The 26,864-nt window shown below is 43.9% G+C and overlaps 3 protein-coding genes across 3 annotated transcripts; 2 read left to right on the top strand and 1 right to left on the bottom strand.

The window, feature by feature from the left end:
• Positions 1-2,242: 2,242 nt before the first annotated feature.
• On the top strand, positions 2,243-3,783 carry GGS23DRAFT_606875 (uncharacterized protein; the record flags this gene model as incomplete). Its single annotated transcript, XM_051519962.1, has 4 exons — positions 2,243-2,317; positions 2,403-2,594; positions 2,648-2,727; positions 2,781-3,783. The coding sequence occupies 4 exons, from the start codon at positions 2,243-2,245 to the stop codon at positions 3,781-3,783; spliced, it is 1,350 nt and encodes a 449-aa protein (XP_051369038.1).
• Positions 3,784-5,537: 1,754 nt separating this feature from the next.
• Positions 5,538-7,430, top strand: GGS23DRAFT_232223 (NAD(P)-binding protein). The gene is made up of 3 exons (XM_051512067.1): positions 5,538-5,865; positions 5,966-5,986; positions 6,165-7,430. Exons 1-3 carry the CDS (start codon positions 5,844-5,846, stop codon positions 7,133-7,135), a joined length of 1,014 nt encoding a protein of 337 aa, XP_051369037.1. The 5' UTR covers positions 5,538-5,843; the 3' UTR covers positions 7,136-7,430.
• Positions 7,161-11,621, bottom strand: GGS23DRAFT_580881 (ubiquitin conjugation factor E4). Its single transcript, XM_051517149.1, has 9 exons — positions 11,403-11,621; positions 11,077-11,341; positions 10,614-11,025; positions 10,328-10,541; positions 9,517-10,275; positions 9,145-9,443; positions 8,852-9,090; positions 8,677-8,803; positions 7,161-8,619 (listed from the first exon to the last, which is right to left on the bottom strand). Exons 1-9 carry the CDS (start codon positions 11,448-11,450, stop codon positions 7,725-7,727), a joined length of 3,258 nt encoding a protein of 1,085 aa, XP_051369036.1. The 5' UTR covers positions 11,451-11,621; the 3' UTR covers positions 7,161-7,724.
• Positions 11,622-26,864: the final 15,243 nt, after the last annotated feature.

Here is a 26,864-nt window from a genome sequence, read left to right as displayed (position 1 = left end):
CGATGTCTCGTACATACATATTCCACCCGTGCGTAGGTATTCACTCCCCTTCCTGACCACTTACTTATCTATTGCTATCCGCAACGCATCACCACTGTCTGTTACCACGTCCAACGTCCAACGTCGCCGCAACCACCAACCGCTGCCGCCGTATATGCCTGCTACAGACTCTCCCGTAGACCGCGTTCCCGCCGTCAGACGCTCAATCACATTCTGACCCGGCTCATGCCAGGTCTCATTGAATAATCTGCTTCGGATTCGGCCAACTGCCGGCTCGTTCGGCTAGCTAACCGGGACGTCTGTCTGTCTGTCTGCCTCCTGCCTATATAACCAGATTCGTCCCTCTCGAGCGCTGCATGTAAGGTTGAGTGTTTTTGCACTGACCTAACTAAGAGCCTCGCCTAGCGGATTCTTCGACATCCCGTGCTGGCGAATCCCGCTCGTATGAACATCTGGAATACCCACGGACGTTGATCAACACGGACCATTTGCAGCGCTGTTCGGAAGTAGGGAACAAGACCGTTGAGGGCACCACCACAACGATCCTCACATTTTACTTTGCGCCATTGTGTATTTTTATATCAACACTAGGCCGTTTCTGCACCACCACGCATGCTTCCTGTCCGCTGGGGCTCTGGGTTATGAAGGCGATCGCCATTCTCGTCTTCCCCTTACGATCTTGCTCAATCTGCAGCGTACATCCCGTTACTCTGACGGCCGTGCTCGAGCCCTCTCCTTTCCTTTTTGCGGCCCTCACCAAGTGCTCCACCATCCCCCCCAAAATCGTTCCATACTCATTCAGGCTCCCGGCTGCTCCAGGGAATAGTGATCAAGCTCGATAATAAACCTCGATGCTATTTGCTTGAATCCACCCGACATTCTGGATAGAGGAGGGGATTTGTTGGTTCACCTGCGGCATTCCTCATCTCGGCACACTCGACTCCTCGACTTGAAACATAAGAGATCAAGCTCTCATTACTAACCTTGTAGCATTTTCACCTGGAGACCTTCGTGCTGCTGCTTTGGGCGGTCCCCCCCCCCCCATCTCTCTTTCTCGCACGCGCGAAGGATCGGGTTGTTTATCCTCTCTCCTGCCTTGTCTATGGGCCTGGTTGTCTTGGACAGTGACGCAGACAAATCAGACCGGCCTCGTCGGGATATTGGGTCGAGATTCCCTTATATCCGCATCTGCCCCGAGAGGATCTGGATCCTCAGTTAAGTAAGCCGGTTTCCCTGCTTGCTCATACAGCCCGGCTAGTGGGCCAGGTTCTGTGCGCCGACAGCGAGCAACGCAAGGGGATTAAACGGCCTTCTTTCGCCTTCCAGAGCCTTGCCCTCTGTACTTCGCCTCAATAATACGCCAAGTCCGCTCACCAGTCGGACCCAATACCCGACTCAACCCTGGGCTGCCCAAAAGGCGAGAATCCCCCTTTGTTGATCGAGGGTTGGATATACATACGCCTTGAGAACCGCGGGCCCAATTCCGAATCTAGGCTCCGGATAGAGCAACTTTCAACTGAAACGTACGGTTTAAGCCCGAGATAACGACGTTGGGTACCTCCCATCCTTGATTACGTCGTCGGTTTTGAGGACTCCGCGCAGCATACCTTCGCTCGGTACGGGCTAGTAGATAATTTAACACCTCGAGGACGTAATTCTCTAATTCTCGTCCACAGTCCTCTCTGCAAGTGAGTCCTTCAAACTCCCTGACACCGGTAGTGTCGTCCTGGAAGATCGACATTGAAATATATGAAAGCATATCCGACATGCCATATGTCTGCTTTTTTTGCTAACCTCTGCTCCTAGGACGATTCCCCGGAGACTCGCATTGGCCTGCTCTTTTCCTCTGCCTTCTATAGGGACGCAGCGGCCCGCCATATCATCGCTCCTCGAAAGCCGGCATACTTATTATAGATTTTGCATTATATTCTCATATTGCTCCTCGCTGAGAAATCTGGGACCTAGTCGTGTTGGGAGACGCATAGATTTCAATCTCGGCGTCGCATTGAATCAGATTCCGCTTACATACCCTTCCGAGCAAGGGTGCCATCCACACTTTGGGGCTGCTCTCGAACGACCCACGCTACCCTTGTCCCATGCCTTAGGAGACATCGGTGCCTGGTCCACAACGCTGGTATTCACTATATTTCCTGGCTCGCACTGTAGAAACTATAAGTAAAGTCTGATTCGCACACTCGCACTACTAGTTACTAGGACCCGGATCTCAGGGTTCAGCAAAGAGATGGAACTGTTGGAACTTGTCGACAATGAGCCGACGGCTCGGCCTTTTCAGTGCGACTGGAAATCGTGCAACAAGGTATGTGTTGCCGCTCGAGGCATCTGCCTGCATTTGGACTTGTACGCGCCCGTATTCGTTGGCAAAGTCACTTACATAGATGCAGAGCTTCAACCGGAAGTCTGACCTCCAACGACACTATCGGATACACACGAATGAGAGGCCCTACTCATGCTCGACGCCCGGTTGTGGGAAAAGCTTCATACAACGAAGTGCCTTGACCGTTCATATTCGGACGCACACTGGCGAGAAGCCTCATCAATGTCAACATCTGGGTTGCGGCAAGCGTTTTTCGGATGTATGTCCATCGACGAACCTAACGACATCGCGTATGAGAGCTAACCCTATTAGTCATCGAGTCTCGCTCGACATCGTCGTATACATACCGGCAAACGACCTTACAAATGCGCCCATGAAGGATGCCTCAAGAGGTAGTAGAAGACCGAGTCGTCCCTGGGGTCATGGCCAACTAACCTCTTAGCAGTTTCTGTCGCAAGACGACGATGGTTAAGCACCAAAGGCGCTCCCACCAGAGAGGGGTTCACCTGTCAGAGGGCGACGACTTTTCTTCCGAATCCGATGGTGGCGAGTCCCCATCCACCCCGAAGCAAGCCGGCCTGTCGTGGCCAGCCAATTACCTGGCCGCTCAACCGGGCTTCCAGGGAAGCGCTGCTCAACGGGCGTCGTCCTTCGCGGATTTTGGCCAACAGGTGAACGACTACAACGTTCAGCAACAGTTCAACAACCATCGGCACAGCATTTCTGCGGGTGACGCCCGTGACTATAATGGGGGGGCGGTTCAGCAACCCCAGCATCCTGGAGTTCACGAAAGCGATGTGGTACAGCAAGCGCAGCATCCCTCCATTCACCTTCTCCAACGAACCGCCAGCATGCCACAGCATTCGTACTATGTGACGGAGCAGAGCAATCCAGGGGTTGCGACCATGAACACCAATCCAATACAACCGTACCACATGCCACGGCAACAACCCGACGGGCTCCCGCGGGAGATCTCGTACGCCACGCCTGGCATGACCGGCTCCATCCAGAACAGCCCCGGCGCATTCTCGGGAACGGGCCCAAGCCGAAGCCCCCCCCTCCAGGACGACTTATATACCCATCAGCCTCCCCCGCCGCCGGGCTTCTCGCTTAGTACGACGTCGCCCATCGTCGAGAACACTATGGTTCCGTACGGCCAACCGATCCATCAACCGATCCACCACCCCCAGTCGGTACAAGCCCCGGTACAAACACAAGTCACCCCCACGCAACAGGTCCTCCACACCCAGCAGCAGTACCAACCTCCGCCGCCACAGCCTGATCCATGGTGCAACGGAGTGTCCTATCAGGCTCCGGTAAATGTGGGCAGTGTCGGTAGTCTATCGTCGCCTTATGTGCACTGCGGGTATATGGACGCCTGGTCGATGAAGCCCGACTTTGATGACCCGACGATGCAGATGCCTAGCGCCAGAATCGATAATCTGTAAATGCCACGACCAGACGACGCACGTGAACCTACGCTTTCATTCCCATGTCGCATACGCCTTTTTGACAGCTCCTCTCGGCACGGGTTGTCTTTAATTTTATCATTAATTTTTCCGCTATGAGCCTCCGACTAGCTCTTGTACTCTATTTCTTTTGTTTCCACGTCGAACAGGATATACCACGGGCGGACTTACAGGGCCAGATTATGTGTTGATCGAGATTGGGTGGGTTGCCTATTGTGGCCTTCAGGTGACACCACTGAAGGAGCACTGCTTTATTTCTTGCTGTCTATTGTGTTTAATACCGGAGGTTTCGCATTTGCATGGCTTCGCATCGTTTTGGGCTAAGTTTCCGATATCATGTGCCGGGAGATTCGTGCTGCACAGCGGTTATTCGACAACTTCTCGGACGCTCGATCTGGACTCCGACAGATATGGACTGGAGAGCGTTTCGGCAAGAAAATCTCATCTCGTCGCCCTGCCTTATTCCTTTCATCACGCGCAACGGCCGAATTTCAGATACCACGTCACGTCACGACGCTCTATCCCCTCATAGTCGCATCAGGCATCACCAATCCCATTTCCTCAATCCCTTATGTATAATGAGCGACCATGTCATAATTTCCCCTGTTATCTATACCTGACAAATATTGGCGGTAGTCGGGTTGCTTGGAGAATACCGACAACGTCGGCCGATTGTTCCCTCGGCGGGATCTGGCGCATCCGCCCTCAACACATACGTCGACTGCTCGAGTGATCAACGCCATATACCGCCTTGCAAAACGGCAAGCGAGGAAGGAAAAAGAGAGACCAGAGAACCGACCTGGAGAAGGAGAGGGAAGTGCGCTTTATCACATCAACAAATTGTTCTTTTTCGGGCGAGTTCATCTTCGTTGCTATTAAAGCGGTCACCCGGAAAGAGGTTGCCTGTGACGACATCTCGATAAGCTTCTGACGACTCGATACGATGTGGTCGCCCCCTCGGCCGTCTATCTCAGCAAGCTCGTCTGGGTAGGGGAGGGACGCGCCCGGAACGAGCAGAGGCAGAGGAAGGGGAGGGCGGTGATAAGAAAGGACGGGTGGAGAGTATGCTGTAAATGCTTGGTGGCGTACGCGCTTTCAACTGTGTATTAATGGAATCCGGAATAAACTGGACTGGGTGCGCTTTTATATATACCCCTGACTCTGCGAGGCCTCGTCAAGCATCGAGGGCGTCTTTTTTTTTGCCCTTGTCAATGTCCATTTATCATCTTGGTGGGTGTCCCTGGGAATACTTACCACATGTACGATAACAACTACCTAGGTAGGTGGTTGTCCCGGAATTTAAGCTCTTAGTTCCAGGATACGTCTATCAGTTGCGCCTTTTTCCTGCCGTCTACGCAAGAGCTAAGACAAAGCAGGCCTATCCACGTGGTCATATTTATCCGTCACACTTGTGCCGAGATGCGTCCGGCATCCCCTAGGCTAGATAGCTAGCTGCAGGTCTCTCGCGTCGTTTCCAGCGCCAGTCCATTGAACGAGGGGTCAAGTCGAGTCGAATTGCTTGACACGCAAGAAGGGCGCAAGCTCGGCTAATGTGACGTATTTACGGCTTCTGCATCGCCCCATGGTGAGTGATGCCGTATTTACGCGATAAGTACGAGCTTAGGTAAGTGTGGAGTGTCATTTGGGAGGGGTTATCACTAGGTACTCACCAGCCGATAACCCCTATGGCCGTTCATCCAGTCGCGGAAGTAATATCTAGGTAGATATGGCGACTTCGCTAAAATCGAGAGACCCAATAAATACGTGATTCACGGGTCCAGCCACCTAGGCACTTAGTAATGTCACCCCCCTCGTGATGCTGCCAATACTACTCATGCGCTTTCCGCCTACCTTCGGGTGAAAGAACGTCGAAAGGGGGGAGGCGGGGAGGGTGGAGAAAACGTAGAGGAGTACATAAGAAGCGCTGCCCATCTCTGACGAGCCCTTGAGATTTCCGGTAATCCCATCTGGTGGCAATCCTGGCTTTATCCTCGTTTGATCAATAGTTGTTCCAGTGCTGCTGTGTCCGAATAATTAAGATGCCTAAAGTACTCCTTACAGGTCGGTAGTCGCTTACTCCATCCCGCGCAAGGCTACGAGCATGCCGCGATAGCAATTCGGATGGGAGATGACGACTCGCTAACGTCTGTCGGTGCGATAGGTGGATCGGGCTTCATCGCCGGTAAGTAACTCAATTGCCTTTTTTTTTTTTTCCCAGAAAAGAGAGAGAGGGCGGGTAAGCGCGGGCAAGGGAGGATGAATAATAGCGTGGTGTTTCCCTATTCTATGTCTCATATCTTGTGTTAGTTTAAGGGTTCGCGTAAGCTGATTAGCCAATATGATAACAACAACAAACACAGCCCACGTTCTCGAGATCCTTCTTCAGAAGGGATACGAAGTCGTGACAACGGTACGGTCAGAGGCCAAGGCCTCGCAGATCACGGCCAAGCATCCGGGTGCGAAACTGTCCGTAGTCGTCGTGCCGGACCTCGCGGCACCGGGAGCTTTCGACGAGGTGGCGAAGACGCCCGGGCTCGACTACGTGCAGCACACGGCGTCGCCCTTCCACTTCCGCTGGACGGACGCGCGCACCGAACTGCTCGACCCTGCCATTAACGGCACCAACTCGGTGTTGAAAGCCATCGCGACCTACGCGCCCGGGGTCAAGCGCGTCGTCGTCACTTCATCCTTCGCCGCCATCATATCCGAGGCCGAGCTGTCCAACCCTTCCAAGACGTTCTCCGAGGCGGACTGGAACCCGAGCACCTACGAAGACGGCCTGCGGGGCCCGCCGCCGACTTCGTATAGGGTATCCAAGAAGTATGCCGAGAAGGCCGCGTGGGACTTTGTGGCCGAGCAGAAACCGGGCTTCGACGTGGCTACCATCTGCCCGCCCTTGGTCTTCGGCCCGCTCGCCCACCACCTCGACTCGCTGGCCGACATCAACACGAGCAACTCCCGCTTCGTGGACCTGATCCAGGGCAAGTGGAAGTCCGAAATCCCGCCGGGCGGCGTGTTTCTGTGGGTGGACGTGCGCGACGTAGCGCTCGCGCACGTCAACGCCATGGAGCGCCCCGAGGCCGGCGGCCAGCGCTTCTTCACGACCGCGGGCTACTACAGCAACCGGGAGATCGCGCGCGCGGTCCGCGAAGCGTTCCCCGACCTCGCCGACAAGCTTCCCACCGAGGACGTACCGGGCGGCGACTACCCCCCGGAGGGCACGTACAAATATGACAACTCGCGTGCTACCAAGGTCCTCGGCATCGATTGGATCCCCATCGCATCAAGCGCTGTCGATACGGTCAAGAGCTTGCGGCAAATTCCTGCCTAGAGGGTTGGATAAGAGAAAAGGAGGAGGGGGGCGGGTCAAGAAACTCTACGAGATGACATGAGTGTAGGCTATGTTAAAAAAAGAAGTATTGGTTGTTGAAATTAACACCGCGCATCATTATCATCTTGTCTGAATGCTAGCCGAGGCTCTATCACCAACACATGCCGGGTATCTTGATGAGCCTTCTAGCGCCAATGACGATGAGTTCCGCCCGGGATCCTGCTTGCTTGTGAGCATCGCGGACATGTAATCAACTGCTTTTCATAATATGCAACTAGTCGGGCATCCGTAAGAGGAACGTGTAATTATATATGCGTTTCTCTGCCCTGAAATACCGGGAGACTAGCGACGCGTATTTTCTACCTAAAGATCCTGCGGCATTTGTCGATTCTCGATCAAAGCTTGGGAGTTTTAGACACATTGTGTAGACGGGGGTGGTAGGGTGGTTGCAAGTGACGTCGGTACACTTGGCAGAAATGCGAGTGCGTTTCCTGTGCTCATCCACGTATGCCCTTCCTGCTGCCGGTGACCCATCTCATTGCGCAATTTCTATGTGACGTTACGGGGGCCTGTCCTTCCCGCGATCCCCTTAATCAGCTGAAGTATCCATCGCGTCTCCTCCTCCCGAGGCCTTTGCCTTCGCCTCTGCAATCCGCCCAGCCTTCCACTCCGCAATTCGGGCGCGTAGATCGTCAGCCGGGATAACATCATCAATAGTCATCGGCTTTCGCGTGAAAGGGTCAAGCGGATTAGATAGTAATTGCTGAACAATCGTCGAACGATCTACTATGTTGTGCGATGGGAGGATGACAGGGTCATTCATTAATTCGCCCATTAGTGGATCCTCGAACTCGTCTGGTACTTGGCCCAAGTCGAGTGCGGCCTGATCCAGACGTTCCTTAGCCTCAGCAAACTTTGTCTTCAGCGACTCCCAGGCGGAAACTACTTCTGGAGCCTTGTGAAGACTGGTTTGGAGCAATCTAGATGCCGTCTCGAAATTTTCCGGCTTGTAGGAACGTCCGTCTGACGCGACGGCTTCGATAAAGGTGGTCTTTGGGGCAAGGTTTAAGTAGATGTCGATGAAATCTGATAGGAGCGTCTTGGGGTCAAAGTGATATTTCTTGGCGTCCTCGACCTTCAGGTTGCCGCGTTTTGGGCCAACTAGTGACTCTAGATTGTAATTCAGCATACCGGCCAACCTTGTGACTATCTCGGGCATGGTGAACGCATCGCGTAGAGCGGCCGTGAACAGCTTCATCATGCCCATGGTGTCGTTCACCAACTGCATCCAGGATTGGCATTGCTGTTCCGCCGCTTCCAAGTCTGTCCTGATCTTCTCTTTCGCGTCAGCAGTTAGCGTTACATCGTGTAGCTGTTTCTGATAGTCATGAATCTTGGCCAACTTGGTTAACGCCTCGTCAAGCAAGTAGGTTGCGTCATTAAGGAGTAGGTTGACGAATTGCACGAAGAATTCCCGATTGATCCTGAGGGCTATTAGATACGAGCTACGTCGGGTTTACTGGGGTAAGCCAACGACTCACTTGCTTTCCTGGCTGAGCTGCTCCTTGTAGACACTGTTAGGCCAGATGCACTTGATGACTTGGAAGATTTCGTAGCGGATGTTAAACTTGTCGTAAAATGCGGAGCTAACGCCACTATGCTCGCATTCTGTTATGGTAAGTGCACGGAAACAGGGACAGGGACGTGCCAACTAACCAATATAGAACTTCATCAGGGAATGTAGTAGATATTCATTGGCGAAAGGTGACCCTACAAGCGTGTCGCCCAAGACCCCTCTGCTGAGATGATATAACGGCCATGTCCCGGAGAAAAGTAAGGTTACCAGGGACGACTTTAGGTAGGGATTTTTGATGTAGTCAGAAGAACGCAAGAACGTGATGCATAGCATGATGATCTCGTCCCCAACAGCGGACATCAAAATCTGGGGTAGAAAGCTTATAGAAGCGTAAGCGATGAGCTGACACGAGCGGGCCACGATTCAGACCTACCGGAAAACGAACTTGAAGTTCTCCACGACGTCTTGAAGGGCATATTCCGGAAGGCAGCTAAAGGCCTCTGGTCTAATAGGTGGGAGTGGAAGCTTGAAATCCTTGCCTGGCTTATAGTCCGTGCCACTAGCGACTCGAAGAAGCCAGACGGCAACGTATCTCATAAACTGTAGTGACAATGTCTGCATGGATGAATCTAACACAACTCCTTCTATGGCGAGCTTGAGTGCTATTGATTTCTCGAGCCCGTTGACTGCGTTCTGAAGTTGCTGCTTCGCTACATGAAGGCGTAATTGGTTCTGGCATTACCATATTGTGAGCAATGAGGATAATAATCTAGACTTGGACTATTCGGGCAAGAGGAACACTTACACCCTCCAATTTAGGCAGTTCGTCTTCGATAAGCTTAATGACTCTCTCGATATGCTTGATGTCTTTGTCCAGATCCTTCAGTTTTGAGTTGGTTGCCCCGAGACCGTAATGATGGGAAGCTAGGGCTAGGAAGAAAACTTCTGAAATAAAATTGGACGACCCTGAGACACGCGACTGATAAAACGTCTCCGAGGTCGCCTGGTCGGCGTTCAGTTTGGTTTCATCGCTCATATCGACCCGGGGTTCGCGACGTAGATAGTCGATATCTATTTTATCGACCTTGGAGAAAGTCGCATCCATAAAGGGTTGGCATAGCTGATCCAAAGTAGCCGTTACGTTGACCATGAACCCGTCAGAAGCCACTTCCGCAGCCTTGACCTGTAAGGCACGTCTTTTGTGGTTAGTATTCACGACAAAGGCAAACCAATCGAGAGTGCTATTCCGAGAAGCAGGACTTGCTCGAACGAATGCGTTGGTGATGCTTGTAAGGTCCCCCTGATGCGCTTTCAGTGTCATCTGCAGTGCGCTCTGGGAAGACTTGACATGGCCCGGGTCGATGGTCCGCGGGCTAGCGAAGTACGATTTCGTAACCTCTGTCTGTAGTGGTGAGATGCGGAAAAATGGCCCCAAGAGTGTCTCAGTTTCGCTCGCTACGGCTATTTGTTCCTTGGTCATATCCGCTGTGGGGTTGACGTGGAAACGTGGGTGTCGTGCGAGGGCATTGAGTAACGGAGGGAACCGAGCATATGTTACGAGGGACTAAATACCGTTAGCGGACGTATGTGCTCCGAAAAGGCTGAGCATGCCTTACGTTGATGTAGGGTTTATAATCATCATTCATGGTCATCCCAGCGACTCTCTCGCTCATAATGATCATGGCATCTGTGAATATACCAGCAACGCCATCATCCTCTGGTATGCGGGAGACAGCTTCGGTGAAGAAATCTAAGCAGATACCATCTTCGTTTTCGTGGTGCCGGAGAAGATACGGCACAAGAGAATCGTGATTCGGATTAGAGTCTCGGCTTCTAGTTGTCAGCGCGCCTCAGAACACTTTCGACGCATGGGCCCATGGGCGCATGAGAGAAGCTGCTCACCCAAAGTACTCCGGCATGGTAAGCGCAAATATACAATTACTCATGCATAGACGCTTGGCTTCGTCTAGGACTTCTTGTCTTTCGAGAGGCAGGGGTCTAGAAGGCTTGGTAGCCTTCATCACACGCTTCCAACATGGCAATAGATAATCTAGCAGAGCCTTGCTTAGCGGTACGCACCGGGCGGCTTCGAGGATGGCCGTGTCAATTGATGAAGTGGTAAGCTTGACCGGATCGCCAGACTCCTCAAGCTCGGCTCGGAGGTCTGGGAGATACGTGAGCCGGATGCCACGGCTGTCGGTTGTGTTGGTCTCGTCTAGCGTGACACGGAATATGTCACTCAGGACCCGGTTAGACCAATCATCAAGAGTCTCCTCCTTCGTAACTTGCGCCCTTTTTGTTGGCGGAGCTGTTGCTTTGATTCGGTCAACAGGCGTTCCGGGCCTTTTGGAGGAAGCTCTGTTACCTGAACTCGTAGCTGCCTCATTCCCAGGGTCTGACTTGTTCGTTGTGAGCTGCGAGAATGGATTTGTTGGTGGGGCTTGACGAGGCGGCTGAGGCGAAGGTATTGTATTCGTTTGCTGATTTGGAGAAGTAGCTGGTCGGGCGATCGCCTGGCTGGACAGACCAGGCGTAGGTGTTGGGGATTCGGGCTTTGCCGCATCGCTAGGCTTCGAATTTGTCGGTGCAGCATTTGCCCCGGCTAGTTTTGCGAGGCGTCGTTGGCGCATCTGTTCAACAAAGCAAGTCAGCTCTCGAGATAAGCACCTAATGTCCACCTTGATTACAGACCTGCTCCTGCGACGGTAGTGTTGGCTCTGGTGGCTCATTTGGATCCATAACGAATGATCAACTAGGAGGGAGAGAGGAACAGCTAAATCAGATAACAGGGACCAAGTCAAAAGCTGCCATCTAGTGACAGGTGTAGATGGGAGGAGGTGGAGGGGGAGTGAGATCAACGCAAGTCTGTGAAGTAATCGGAACTGGGACAAGTCGGAGGATGGACAATCATAGAATGAATGCCTGCCTGCTTAGAATTCGATAAGCAGCCTAGTGGGTAGGATTACTCAATCAACTATCTTATCGATAAGTAACAGCGGTTTGGTAGGGAGGTACTTCTACGTTGAAGACTTTTAATAGAAACCCTTAATATAATAATAATTATATATATAATCCTTGTAATTATAAATAATTTATATTATATATTAAAAATTTATCCTATCCGGAGGATAGTTATAATACGTATAACCCCCTGTTATGCTAATTAATTACGGGGTTAAATACCCCTATAAATACCCCTATAAATACCCCTATAAAGGGGTGTCTTTTAGGGGAAACTTTGTTTTTATTGGCTAAAAAACGCGCTATGGGTCCCTAAAAATACGTATACCTAATAAAAACGGCGGAATAAATGGAGTTTTTTTTATTTAGCATATCCTTATTATCCCCTAAAATTCCTACGTATATTTACTAACGCGTTTATTTATACGTTTCTATTTTTATTTATATAATTCTTACTCTTTTTCGTATCTTATAATTTATCCTTATAATTTATCCTTAGTTTAATTAAGATAGAATCGCTTTAAGTTAAAGAATGTCGTATATACGAAAGAATTTAAGTTATCGAGTAATTTATTAATCCACGAAATTACGCTATATTTATAAAAAATTATTTCTCTTACCGCGAAAACATACGCCGTCTTACTTAGGTTAATATTCTTTATTAATAGTTTATACTTTACCGTTAATTTTATATAGGATTCCCGATCCTATCCTACGCTTAAAACGCTTTAACCGGCTCCGCGATTAAATGTTACTTATTATCGATTATATTTTATTACCGCGTAGCCTCGGGTATATAATTTAAGCGCTAAAGAGGTAGCTTTACGCGTAGGTAACGTATTACGATAGTAAATTCGAAAACGGTATAAGGTAACCCGACGTAATAACGGTAACCCTTCTCTTATTCCTTTACTTTCTTCGTTAATAATATAATTATAACTAGCGGATTTAGCGGTAGCGCTAAAACTAGCGTCCCGAGGGCGACCTTTTCGAGTATTTACGCGAGAGTTAGTTCGTCGAGGCCGACCTTTACGTACGCTTACGTTAGAATAAGCGCGAGAGTTAGTTCGTCGAAGCCGACCTTTACGCGCGTTTACGTTAGAACTAGCGCTAGAGTAAGTATAAGTACGTCGAGGCCGACCTTTACGGCTTCTTACGTTAGAATTCCTTACGCTAAAATTAACGCGAGAATAACCGCGCTTAGGCCGACCTTTTAATTAGACCTCCCCCTTAAATACCGCTCGCTCTTAGGAACTTAGTAGCGTTTTTAATCGTTAAAGCTCGTTTATAATTAAGCCGCTACGGTAGAAAAGAGACCTTAACGTTAACGCGATTAGCGATACCGATTACGCGATTTTAATACGGTTTTAATTAGCGTTAGAATAAGAACGACGTAAATACTATAGTCGTTACGGAAAGTATTAGTTTAATATAGATTTAAATACCGCGGATATTTATAAGCGTTATCGTAATAAAAACTAAAAGAAGCGCGTAAATAAGCCCTTCTTTTTTAACGTAGGTAATTATCTTAACTTTAATATCCTTCCTTCTTTTAATTTACTACTAAAGTTAATAATAATCGAAGAATTATTTATTACGTAGGTTTACGTAGTAATAAATATACTTATAATCCGCGGCTAGTAGTATAAATATCGCGGCTACGTCGTATACTTTATACGTAACGTTAATAAAGTATACGACTATCTTTCCCTTTTCCCTTAGTATTTTAATATCGTTTTATTACGCTTACGCGAGCTAGCGTAAAATCCTAAGTAGATAACTTAATTTCGAACTAAGTTTAAAATACGCCGGCGCGTTATCGAGGTATGGCTTAAGTATTTAAGATATAACTACCCGGGTTATAAAGACTTTAAATAAAATCGCGCCGCGTTAGAAGAGCTACCTAACGACGGTAATGTTTTTAAGTAGCTTAATATTTAAGACTTCGTCGATAACGGTTAAGCGTTTTAGACTAGCCTAGTTACGGAAGGCGACTTAGAAGGGTTAGAAGCTTAATACGATAAATTTATTATATTAAACGTTACGTTAAAGTAAACTAAGATAAAGCGTTTAGAGTTAAAATTAAAAGGGACGTTTATTTCTAAAGGTTATCCCGTTAAACTTATAGGTACCTATTATTTATCCATGCCTTTTATTCGCTAGATCTTTATTAACGAGTTTATGCGTTTAACTACGTTATTTTTACTAGCGTTTCCTATTTTATTTCCGCGTAAAGAAGCTAAATTTATATATCTAAGGTAGCGTAAGATCGATTTCGACGATTAGGTATAGTACGCTATACGTTAGCGCGATAATCGATTCGCGTAATACCTTACTTTCCGTTTTATCGCGCTTAATATACTTATGCGTTAATAAGCGATAGTAATAAGTAAATATTTCGTAAGGAAAAAAGGCGCCTAGTAGTAATAAATTACGCGATAAAATCTCGAGTAAGCGTTAAAAAACCTTAAGAGTACCGAGGTTAATGCGTTATTAAGGAATATTACGCGCGTTATAGTTTATTTAAAGGGTACGCGGCTTTTTTAGTTTAAACGAAAACGCGAGTACGTTACTTTTACTAAGTACCTCGGGGTTCCTAGCGCTTTTCTTACCTTAAGCCTTATTAATTTTTATTAGCGGAGCCTTTTTTAATATATATTACGCTTTTAGGAATAGCTTTCCTCCCTTAAAATCTAACGCATACGCTTATCCCGCGAGTTATTAAAAACTAATCCCTATATTACCGCGTAGTATTTTTACGCTCGGAATTAGCTTTTCCGTAATATCGTTTTAGTTAAGAAGTTCGGCTTACGCGATTATTAATATCGATACGAATTTTAAAGGCGCGGGAATACGTATTATTACGGGTTATTTTAATTCGAAGGTAATCCGTTACTTAATATAATCTCTTTCGAATAACGCTAAAACTACGTTCGTATTTAGAGCTATTACGCCTTTACGGTTAACCTAGAGCCGCGCCGGCGCTTAGATTAAGATAAAGATAATCCGCTCGTATTACGGCCTTTAAACGCGCGGCCGTCGTTTTGTTAGCTCTCTTAGATTATTAATCGTTACTAACGCTATAAATATTCCCCCGTATATTACTTCCGTATTAATAAGCGTAAAGCGCGAGAAGCGGGATAAGGTAATAGCGTTTTACTACCTCTAGAATACCGATTTCTTTTCCCGCGGCCGTACCGCGCCTACGCCGAGATTATTATACGGCCGTATAAAACCTAATAGTTATTTAAAGCGTAACGTAACGACGAATAATTAAATTAATATAATCGAGTAATTACCTTTATTTAGCTAGCTAATATCGATATTTCGCTTTATATTAACGTAGAAGCTATTATAAATTACGTAGCGAAGTATTACTCTAAAGCGGAAATTAAGACCGATAGTTATAGCGTCCTTATTAAGTAAATCCTCCTAAAGGTCTCTAGCGTAAATCCTCTTCTTTCTTTTATATCGAAGTTAATAAATAAATTAATCGGGGAACGAGATTACTCTACGTAAGAGGTTTATTATATATTATATAGGCTACCTTTATAAGCTAATTCGCGTGTTATACGTAACGTAAATTACCGGCCCTTAGCGGAATAAAACTATAGCCTCGAGCTTAGCTTTAGCGACGTTTCTAACGGGCGTAATACTTATAAGAAGTATCTCTAGCGCGATTTAAAGGTACTAAAGATTATTAAATTAAACTTCTTTCGCTTTATATCGATCTAGAATTTTAATAAGCCATACGCTCGCGATTAACGTCCTTTTTAACGTAACGTAGAAGAACGTATACTTAATTATTACCTTATTTACCGCGTAAATAAGGGCCTTAGCGAATTAAAATCGTTTTATCGCGTTAAGCTTATGTTAAATTATCCGTATATTAACGAAGACGAGCTACTTTTAATTAACGGTACCTAATTTTTAACGCATATATTAACGTATACGCGATATTAAGTAACCTATTAATACGAGGATAACTACTACGGCGACCTTCCCGGACCCGACGAAGAGGAGTTCGAGCTCCTAAAGGAAAAAGAGTAGGCTTTAAACGAGGAAGACTAGGCTAAACTAACGCGTTTACTCCCGAATTAAGCGCTTACGTAGGAAATATTTAACGTACTTAGGAATAGAAATATCGATATAAATTACGATTAGGTTATATACGTAGCCCGATATAAGTATCCTTACTTTTACGATTCTACTTATTAACGCGAGATAATAAGTACTACGGATACGCCGGAGTAAGAAATCGTTCCTTTAAATACCCGTAATACGTTAAATCCGGAACAAAGGCTAATTTACGGTACCGTTCTCGGCTACGTATAAAGTCGTAGCTAAGACTAGCTTCTATTTTAAATCGACGGTAATAGCGGTACTAAAAAATCGTATCTAATTAAGATTTTAGCCTCCTACGTTCGCTAGGCTTTTACTTAAGACTCGGTAGCCCTTATTATCCTAATTAACGCTACGAGTAATAACATTCGCGGGAGGACGATATATTCTTTCCTTTATTTACCCGTAAAGCGTAGCTTTAAGCCGTTCTTTAATAACGCTTTCGCTAAAGTATAACGACGCCTTACTAACCTTCGCTATCTAATTATCGACGAAAAGAATATATTAAGGCTACGTATATTTAGGTTTATTAACCGCCGTTTACGGTAGATATTCCCGCGTAGCTCGCGGATTTTTAATAACGTAAATATAATCTTAATCGGCGACTTCTTTTAATTACCCCTAGTATTATTAAAGCTTATTTATACTCTTAATTCGACGTATCTTTCGGTAGACGAGTTCGTCGGTTATAATACGTATAGAGCTTTTTTTAAGTCGGTATTTCTATCGGTAGTTTAACGCTAAGTAAGCGAGGACTAGGCGCCTTTTCGAAAAGCGCTAAACGAATTACGCTTAGCGTAAGTTTCCGCCGAGTCGTTCTAGCTCCTATCTACGAGAATAACCGCGGTACTAACTAAGTAGGATCGTTTCGGCTTTAAAGAAGCGGTACGTATATACTTTACGCGTAAAGAAATACTTTAGTATAATTTTAACTATCTCGTAACGCTTAATTCGCTAGTTATTTAAACGTACGTTATTCATTACGGCCGAGGAGCGTTAAACGCGTTTAACGACCTAGCCGGTAACCTTTCCTTTAAGCTACTACTCTATATAAGCGTTCGAATAATATTATTACGTAATATCTCTTCCGAAATACGGCTTATAAATAGCTCCTAAGGCTTTATTTACGATATAAGTTAAGCGTAAGGCGCTAATCCTAAACGCGAGCCGCTAATAGTAATTATAGTAGCTTTCGACGATTACGACGGACCTAGGTTTAAAGATACTTAGGGAAATAAGCTACGCGATTCTCGAGGGAAAAAGGTAATACTAATATTACGCGAGCGCTAGGAATTCGACTATAAGGATATCTCCTATATACGAGAATAATTCCCTCTAATTATTTCATACGTAATAACCGTTTATAAAGCGTAAGGTATTACTATTCTTTACGTTATCGTTAGAATTATAAAGAAGGAATTCGCGTTAGGGTTAAATTACGTCGTTTACTTTAGGGTTATCTCGCTATAAGGCCTAATATTCGACGAGCCGTTTTATAGAAATGCGATATATAAGGAGCTAATAAATGATAAGTTTCTTTTTACGTTCGTTAATATTTAAGTTAATATATATTTCGTAGGCATAAAAGCTAAGCTAAAAGATAGAGATCTCCGTTTACGTATATAGTTATTTACTTAACCTCTATACCTATTACGATACCCTTATAAATAACGTACTCTAGCGCTATAAATAACGAATAGGAATAGCGTATATACGTTAATTCTATCGAGCGAGTATAGTTTATAATACTTTAATTAATTTCTATGTAGCTAAACCGCGTAAAAGTAAAGAATACGGGTATAAAAGTAGCGTAGATATACTATTTTCTATATAAGAATACGTTTTTCTTACTTTAATTACGGAGCGTCTCTTAAAATACGTCGCTTCTTCCTAACGTATAAAGATATCGCGACTTCCTTAGTAACTAACGCCGTACCTTCTTTTAATCGCGACTTCCTATAACGCTTCCTTATTTACGAAATAAAATAACCTATTTCCTACTATTAATTACTTTTATTATTTCCTTTCCTTTTTCCTTACGCCTCCTACCCTTCCTATAATTACGTAAGTTTAAACCTTCGCATATAGCTAATTAAACTTAAAATAAACGCTAACGATATTTCGTAGTCTTTTATTTAATGAAATAAGATTAAAGTAGTTAAAAAAAGTAAGAAATTTAATACGCGCGCGATAGATTTAGCTAATTAGAATAGTATTTAGGATTTCGACTACCGAGTTCGCTAACCTAGGCCTCGATTAGCTATCGGTTAACGACGCCCGCTACGTAGCTAGTACTAATACTACGATAGGTAATACTAACGGCCTAACGGCCGCCGGCGGCGATAGCGATCCTCCCTTCCTTGGTATATCCTATAAAGTAAGTTATGCTTTACGAACTTTATGGTATAAAAAAAAGTACGCGATTAAGTAATAATATATATAGGCGTTAATTTTATTATATAAAATCTACCTATAAACTAAGTCCGCCCTTTTATTAGTAGCGACGACGACGACGACGACGACGGTAACGACGACGGTAGCGACGACGGTAGCGACGACGACGGCGACGAGGAAAAAGCGTTACCTTATAAGGTATACTTTAAACGAATTAATCGATTATAAGCGAACGCCTACGTAAAAAAAACCGGTATATAAAATAGCGTAGAAAACGCGGAAAGTTACGTATACGCGATAACTAATAAGTATAAAAAATAATCGCTACTATTATTATTATAAGGGCTACTACGCCTACGCTAAAGTACCCCGGGAGGCCGAGCTAAAGTTCGTTAAATTTATAGAATTAAAAAAAGCTTTCGATTTTAAAAAAATTAATAAAAAGGTACGTTAATACGTAATAAAATACGCTAGCGTAGAAATTTCAATTTAAAGTAAGCTTTTAATAAAGTCTATAAGAAAACTAAAAAGGTAATCCGGAAGGCGGAAGAGCGGGTTATAAAGTAATAAGGATTAAATATTAACGCTTTTTTTAGTAACGAATTATTACGAGAAATCCTACGTATATTACGAGAAAAAAATACGGGTACGTAGAAAAAAGTAGAAAAGAAACGTAAAAAGAAGTAATGAAGATATAAGTTTAAAGGGTTCGTAGTTTTATTAGGCATAACGCCCTTTTTTAATATAGAAATTACGTACCTACGTAATTTTAACTTTAAAAAAATTTTTCTATACTAAATTTCTTTTATATTTTATTCTTCTTAAATTCGTTTTACTATATACGTTTTTTATCGTAAATAATATACGCTCTATTTAATATAATATGCGTTAACGTAAAAATTTAAACTAGTTTCGAATTTATAAAAGATAGTTTCGTATAAACTATAAGTTTTTTATATATAATTTCTTACGTTTTCTAGGTTTTCTATAATAAATAAAGTTCGTAGCTTTAAAAATCGTTATTAAATAAACTAAGTATACTTTCTATATCTCTCTATCCTCCGGATAGGTTATTATTTTTAGCGTTTACGTTAAAAATAAGCCCGAATTATTCTGCGAAGTAGAATAATTCGGGCCTTATTTTATACTTTTAATTTCGTTATATATATTACGTAGTGTTTTTTAAATTTATATTAAGTATAATTAATTATCTATAAAGAGTAATAAAACGTAGGTAAGAAGATATATATTAACTATATAGTAAGCTAGATAGCTTTCTAATAAAGGCGTATGCTTATATAATGATATAATTATAATATTAACTTTTATGTAATTAATATTAGTATTATTTATTATAGTAACAAATTACTTACTATTGTTTTGTTTCTTATACAATAGCTTTTTTAAAAAAGCTCCTTAAAAAGTAAGAGTTTTTTTACTATATCTTAATATATAGTTTCTATATTAATTAAAAACACTCTAGAAACGTGAAAGAATAGTAATATAACTAAAGCTAAGCTGATTGAGAAATTAGCGTCTTCGTATAATAAGAACGACTGCATGGCCACTTTCCTGAGACTGAAACCTAAATCAATATAAAGTTTATAAAGGTCAGGTTATAGGGAGTGATATTGGCAAGTTGCTGGTAATTTTCAAGAAATCACATCCACAGGGGCTCCTTTAGGGGTTTTAGCATTCTTGGTGGAAAAGATGGGCGGACATGAAAGCATCTAGCTACCTAAAATCGAGTCAAAAAAGTTCAAAGGTTGTCTGAGACCTTTGAAGGAGATGCACTGCCGGGGCTTGAAGACATTCTCTAAGATGAGCTGTTTAAAATACCGGGAGGCTCGTTGCCATAAGTACCAATAAAACCTCGAAAGGCAATGATAGAACCAATCCCTAACCTTTATACCATTCAAGGAAAACTAATAGTGGATTATAGGATTTATTTCATAGGTAACCTTAACCTCTGAGGCTCTCAATTTCCAAACAAGAAGTCAGACTCGAGAAACATAAACCTGAAGGTATCCTTTCGCTTGTCTATAAGCGGACACACTATTGATCTCAAATCAACCTCGTTCTTTGTATCCTACGAATTATCAATGATTAGCATTTATATCTAGCACTCTGATAATTAGTATGAGAAAATACACCTACTTCCTCAGGAAAGGAGATGCCAAGATGAAGGGGTAGACACCTATATTAACCATGGATTTCTCTCAGCACTCATTAGAGCTTGCGTCGCTGGATAATATATCTCGGCTTCTCTTGTCGTTGCTCAAACAACACGGCCCCTTTTGGAACTGGGACTAACTTTTTGACCGTATTACGTTGTTGTAGTATGAAGTAGAGCCGAGTTGGTGTAAGCTATCATCTTCGGACCTCTGTCTGGCCCTGTGATCTCTACGAGTCTTTCCATATCTCGGATTATATTATGGATCGTAGGCAGAACTTAACTCTGCCACTCGGAGGGTTTGACCTGATAGCCGCCGTTGGCTCATCTCTAATAAGAGCAATAATGCATCTCCTTGGTTAGACTTAGAGGATTGCTGCCGGCTCCGGGGAGACCCGATTTGAATCGAGAAAGAGCAGATGTTTGGCCATCTTTTTTGTAGTGACCGAATGCCAGGAAACAGAGTAAAGTATCTGAGGGACAATTTTCCGCTGTTGCGCACCAGCACTTGACAGACAAGGCGCTAACTAAAGGCCTGTGGGATGACGAGCTTGGAAACGGGCTGCTGGGATCAAAAGGGGGAATCGCCCCCCACAAGATAAAGAACAGAGAGAAGCACTGGGAACTGCCCTCGCAGGGAGGATGGAGAGCACGGAATGGGCTGCGTATCGGGAAGTGAGGATGAGAGTTGCTGGATAGGTACCTAGCCAAAAGCTGTAGACGGGCTGAGGCTACGGACAGCTAAAAGCTGTGAATAGCCGAGAGCTGTAATTAGCCCTACTGCTATTACTGCAACTACTACTCGTGCCCAAACAAGAATGAATGACTACAGTATTTTCCAAAGGGGACATTGCATTTATATGTCTAAATAGGATACGACGAAAAACGGAGAGATCAATAAGTGTAGGCTTTTGAATAAACGTAGACGGGTCAATGTTGATATACATAAGTATTTCAAGGCTGATTGTTGGCTAGATTGGCTAATGTATGGATATTACTTATCCCTTGGATGTGAGTAGGCGAGTCGAAATATCATTAGTTCTAATTGGAAATACTTGGTAGTTTGTCGTCTAGGTAGAAATACGTTTACTCTGAATCGAGCTGGCATAAGGAGTGGAGTGTTGTAATAACCTACGCTCTGGTTTTTATTCACGGAGCAATGTACATACTGTCTATTGGGAGTGTTCAACCCTTAGGTCTAGAGATGAGTGAGGGGGGGAGACCATAGCATATATTAACAAATACCTGCTAGTCCGTGCTATTACCTATGGCTCTACCGGAATAGTGGTGACATTGGTGCTGTCGTGTTTTGGTGTGGATACGAGTATGGGCATACTTATTGTTGGTATACTAGGAAATGAAGGTCGATGCTAAATGAAAGCTAATGTTACGCATAACACTGGTGCTAATATTTGCCTAATTCTAGATATCTAAAGTGCCAGACAGGTAGCTTTTATAGTAACTGGAGTATTGTTACGGTTTTACGAGCTGTTCGCTAGGTAAAAGCCGTATATTAAAGCTAAACGAGGAGGAAAAGGAGAAAAAGGTATGCTTTATGAACCGTACCTATAACTACTAGCCTTATTTTCCGTAGGTATTAATTACGTACTAAGCCCTAGTACTAGCCAGGGCCTTATAATAAGTATAGCTTAATATATAAGGTCCCTTTCCGAAAAAAAAAAGATACGCCCTGCCGTCTTTTTCTTTAGCGTTTAGCCTTAATAACCTAATCCGTTTTCTTCCGCGCCTTAGGGTACGTACCGCATCCTTAGGTGCTACTTCCGTTCCCCGGGGTGCGTTATTCGCTCCCCGGGTTGCTACCTCTGCCTCTTAGGGTATTAATATATCCCTAGGCCTCCTTCTGTTCGTTTCTCGGGGTATTAATGCCCCCCGGGTATAGCTTCCTTTCGTTCGTTCCCCGGGGTATTAATGCCCCCCGGGTATAGCTTTCTTTTTTTCGTTCCCGGCGGTTATATTATACCCCGAGGTCTCCTCCTTTTCCTCCGTAGGTTTCCCGGGTTTCTTCACCTATTATAGTAGTGCGGTGGATCTAGGCCACGTAGCCTTTTCGATGTCTATTTATATGAGTCGCGCACTCATATTTTCATTAGTTAGACTTAGACCTATAGATATCACAGCCTACAGCTATTCACTCGTTTCTTGCCATGCCTTTCTAGCCATCCTCGATTGCCCTTTCCTTTTTCTAGTCCCCTTTCCCAGCTGCCGTTTTAGCTGGCCGATCAACCGATTACAGCTGTTTATAGCTGTAATCTTGGTTGATCGGCACTGGGCCAGTTGTTGGCAGTTGGGCAGTCCTTTTCGTGCCTCCGTCAGCGTGCCCACGCTGCTCCTGTTCAGTACGAAGTCGTATATAGGCGCTTACTAGGTCTAGCCTAGCTTCTGTAGCTACGGAGTCGTCGGTTCGTTTACCGCTGTTTAAAGACCTTCGTTTATCTTTCGTTAATGAATCCCGTCGGATTCGCTAAAGGACGTATTAGAATACGCCGTCCGACTCGTTTAAAGACTATCGTTTATCTTCCGCTAGTAGAGCTAAGGGCTCCGCCTAAAAGCGTATTAAGGCTCGCCTTTTCGTTTATTACTAAGAGGCCTGGAACCTTTCCTACTGAACAGGAGCAGCGTGGGCACGCTAACGGAGGCACGAAACAAGGACTGCCTAACTGCCAACAACTGGCCCAGTGCCGATCAACCAAGATCACAGCTATAAACAGCTATAATCGGTTAATCGGCCAACTAAAACGGCAGCTGGAAAAGGGGACTAGAAAAAGGAAAGGGCAATCGAAGATAGCTAGAAAGGCATGGCAAGAAACGAGTAAATAGCTATAGGCTGTAATATCTATAGGTCTAAGTCTAACTAATGAAAATATAAGTACGCGACTCATATAAATAGACATCGAAAAGGCTACGTAGCCTAGATCCACCGCACCACTACACTACCGTTTAGAAGCTAAGAGCTTATCCTTTCGTTCGCTAGCGAAGTCCTTTAGGCTCCGCTTAAGAGCGTACTAAGGCGCGCCTTTCCGTTTATTACTAAGAGGCCTAGGGCCTCTCCGTAAACCGCTAGCGCCTCTAGCGCCTTTATCGATACTATTAAGAGGCCGGTAGCCTCTTCTCGTAAACTGCTAATACCTTAGGTATCCTTATCGAAGTGTTATTATCCTAACTTAACTTATCATTTCGTCATTATTTTAACGCCGTTTCTTTTTATATATTACGCCTCGGGCGCTCTTAACTTTACTAAGCGTTATGCTCTAGCGCTCTATTATCTTTCTCCGGGAAAAAAAACTTTTCGCCTTTTTTAGCTACTTATTTCGTCGATTATGAATATTTCTGAACGTCTTTATATCGTATATTTCTCGAAATTACTATTTAAATCTACGTTTTCTCTAGTTATCGATCGTTTTTTGGTTATCTTTTATCAGTCCTCTCTCGTAGGTACTACCGGCGCGTATATCTAAAAGCTAATACCGCCTTTCCGATTACTAACTTTACCGTATAGCATCGCCTTTACTACTATTAATCCTGCGTATTAAAATACTAATTTATTATTATTGTTAGTTTTTTTCGTAGTAAATAGGAGTAGCGTGGGCACGCTAACGGAGGCACGAAAACTGCCCAACTACCAACAACTAGCCTAATGCTGATTAACGTAGATCACAGCTATAAATAGCTATAATTGGTTAATCGGCCAGCTAAAACGGCAGCTGGGAAAGGGAAACTAGAATGGCAGAGCAACGAGGATAGCTAGAAAGGCATAGCAAGAAACGAGTAAATGACTATAACTAGTAATGGCTATAGGTTTAAGTTTAATTAATGAAAATATAAGTATGTAATCTATATAAATAGACATTGAAAAGGCTACGTAGCCTAGATTCACCGTACTACTATAGTAGTTTTTATACGAGCCTTTATCATAGCGTGCCCACGCTGCTCCTATTCTATACATAGGCTTTATATATAATATAATTATAAAAATACTCTTATTAATATAATTATATTATCTTAAATAGTTACTTATATACTATAGTGGTGCGGTGGATCTAGGCTACGTAGCCTTTTCGATGTATATTTATATGGGTCGCGTACTTATATTTTCATTAGCTAGACTTAGACCTGTAGACATTATAGCCTATAGTTATTTATTCGTTTCTTGCTATGCCTTTCTAGCTATCCTCCTCGTTACCTTTCTAGCCTCCTTTTCCTAGCTGCCGTTTTTAGCTAGCCGATTAACCGATTACAGCTATTTATAGCTGTGATTTTGGTTGATCGGTACTGGGCTAGTTGTTGGTAGTTAGGTAGCCCTTTTCGTGCCTTCATTATAGCGTGCCTACGCTGCTCCTGTTTAGTAGCGACTACCTAGTAGCTCGAACCTTACTTTATCTTAGGAGTAACCTTTTGCGACCGTTTTTGTAGTCATTAGGTTTAGGATTCGTCGATTAGGAGATTCCCTGTTTTTTAGTTGATTAGGAGCTGTTTTCGTAGCTCTAGAGCCGTTTTTTTTCGTGGCTTTCGGATTGAGCCTTTTTAGGCTATAGCCTGAATTTTCAGGTGGCTGGATTAATAGGAAGGGTAGATAACCATGGCGACCATTTTAATAACTACGTCCTTTCATTAGCTTTTGATTAGCTTACCTGAAAGCTCGTTCGCCGATTAGTGGATCTATCCTATCCTCGTTTCTTAGTTATCTCTTTTGAAGGAGCTGTACCCGTTTTTGTCTGGTTTTGCCCCCGTTTTTAATAGTGCCTAAATGGCAGTTTTTCGCCCTTAGTTAATCTAACTAAGTTACCGCTACTACCCCTTTTTATAACCTCGCACGCGCTTGAAGGTATTCGTTCTTTACCGATTAGTTTATTTCGATTGCAAGAGGCTTACCGATAGCTCCGATCGCCTTTGTTTTATTCCTGCTAGCTAGTTACGGTACCTAGGGAGGTTTCTCCTTCCTAACCGATAAGGTACTACGATGCCTTTAATTACCATACGAAGATACCGATAGACCTTATACCTACGAACCTGATCGGGGAACCTACCGATTAACGCGATAGACCTATAAACGATACCGCGATATACGAATTAAATAAAATATTAAATAAGATAGCCTAGAAAATTAAGAATAGCTATAGGAATAGTAATGCCTAGAGACCCCTCTTATCGCCCTTACCAATATGTAGTTGGTAGGAAGAGCCTAGAGAGCCCTTAGAACTACGTATAGGGGAGGGATCGAGGGTCAAGGGAAGCCCGGTAGATGTTACCGGACGAATAATAGTTAGATACGAGTTAGAAACGGAAATAATCGGGTATGAATAGGATATATTAATTAGTTTATAGGATTAGGATTAGTTAAAAAGGATCGGCAAAAGATAGTTATAGACGAGAAGGACGGAGATTACGATTACATTAGTTATTTTACGGGATTATTATTTCGTTTCTTACGGGAGCTACGCTTGTTTTACCTGCCCGTTGTAGTTCCTGTTTCCTGACTATTGATCCCTGTTATTTCTTGATGGCCTTTGATAGACCTGGCTCGCTCCTAGTTAATCAGGGTTAATTAGGAATAGGTCGATTAGGTTAGTTTATAGGTTATAGCTCCGTTAGCCTAGTTCTTATTATTAGATCTTTCCTATTTCCTATTAATCGTTAATTAAACTGGCTTAGCTCCTAGTTGGCAGCGATTAAATAGGTTCGGGATTAATCAGGTTTAGGTTTAGGATCAGGTACGGTTATAGTCACCTACCCTATTACCTACTTATTGCTATTACAATCGCTCCTAGTTAATAACCTATTTCTTCCTAACTTATCCTGTTAGCCTTTAATTAAATTAGCTAGCTTTTAGTTAATTAGGGTTAATCGGGATTAGGTTAATTAGGATTAATAGGAAACGAGAGCTACCGTACCTATTATTATTAGGGAGTTTAATTACTCTTTACGGATTAATTAAACTAAGGAGGCTATAGTAGTACGGTGGATCTAGGCTACGTAGCCTTTTCGATATATATTTATATGGGTCGCGTACTTATATTTTCATTAGCTAGACTTAGACCTATAGACATTATAGCCTATAGCCATTTACTCGTTTCTTACCATGCCTTTCTAGCTATCCTCCTCGTTACCTTTCCAGCCCCCTTTTCCTAGCTGCCGTTTTTAGCTGGCCGATTAACCGATTACAGCTGTTTATAGCTGTAATCTTGGTTGATCGGTACTAGGCTAGTTATTAGTAGTTGGGTAGCCCTTTTCGTGCCTCCATTACAGCGTGCCTACGCTGCTCCTGTTCAATACTAAAGTCGAACATTTATATACTAAATTTATTTCACTTTAGAATATTATATTAAATTAAGAAAATCAATTTATTAGGAATTTATAAAAACTTATAAGCATTAGGTTTAGTTTTTTTTCTCGTAGTGAAATGCACCGTAGTACTTGACCCGCTAGATAACCTACATAATATTATTAGGTACTAGTTCATTTTAGTATAACATCCTGATGGGTCT

The sequence above is a fragment of the Durotheca rogersii genome, assembly GCF_024521655.1.
Source record: "Durotheca rogersii strain YMJ 92031201 chromosome Unknown GGS23scaffold_24, whole genome shotgun sequence".
Taxonomy (NCBI): domain Eukaryota; kingdom Fungi; phylum Ascomycota; class Sordariomycetes; order Xylariales; family Xylariaceae; genus Durotheca; species Durotheca rogersii.
The sequence above is the reverse complement of the archived record's forward strand: the minus strand, read 5'-3'. Positions and strand labels throughout refer to the sequence as shown.

Excerpts from the sequence above, each read along its gene's own strand:
- GGS23DRAFT_232223 (XM_051512067.1), top strand. The coding sequence starts at position 5,844 with ATGCCTAAAGTACTCCTTACAG. Across the intron at positions 5,866-5,965 it reads GCCTAAAGTACTCCTTACAG|GTGGATCGGGCTTCATCGCC; the intron begins GTCGGTAGTCGC and ends TCGGTGCGATAG. Across the intron at positions 5,987-6,164 it reads TGGATCGGGCTTCATCGCCG|CCCACGTTCTCGAGATCCTT; the intron begins GTAAGTAACTCA and ends CAACAAACACAG.
- GGS23DRAFT_580881 (XM_051517149.1), bottom strand. The coding sequence starts at position 11,450 with ATGGATCCAAATGAGCCACCAGAGCCAACACTACCGTCGCAGGAGCAG. Across the intron at positions 11,342-11,402 it reads CACTACCGTCGCAGGAGCAG|ATGCGCCAACGACGCCTCGC; the intron begins GTCTGTAATCAA and ends TTTGTTGAACAG. Across the intron at positions 8,804-8,851 it reads CCTGATGAAGTTCTATATTG|AATGCGAGCATAGTGGCGTT; the intron begins GTTAGTTGGCAC and ends TTACCATAACAG.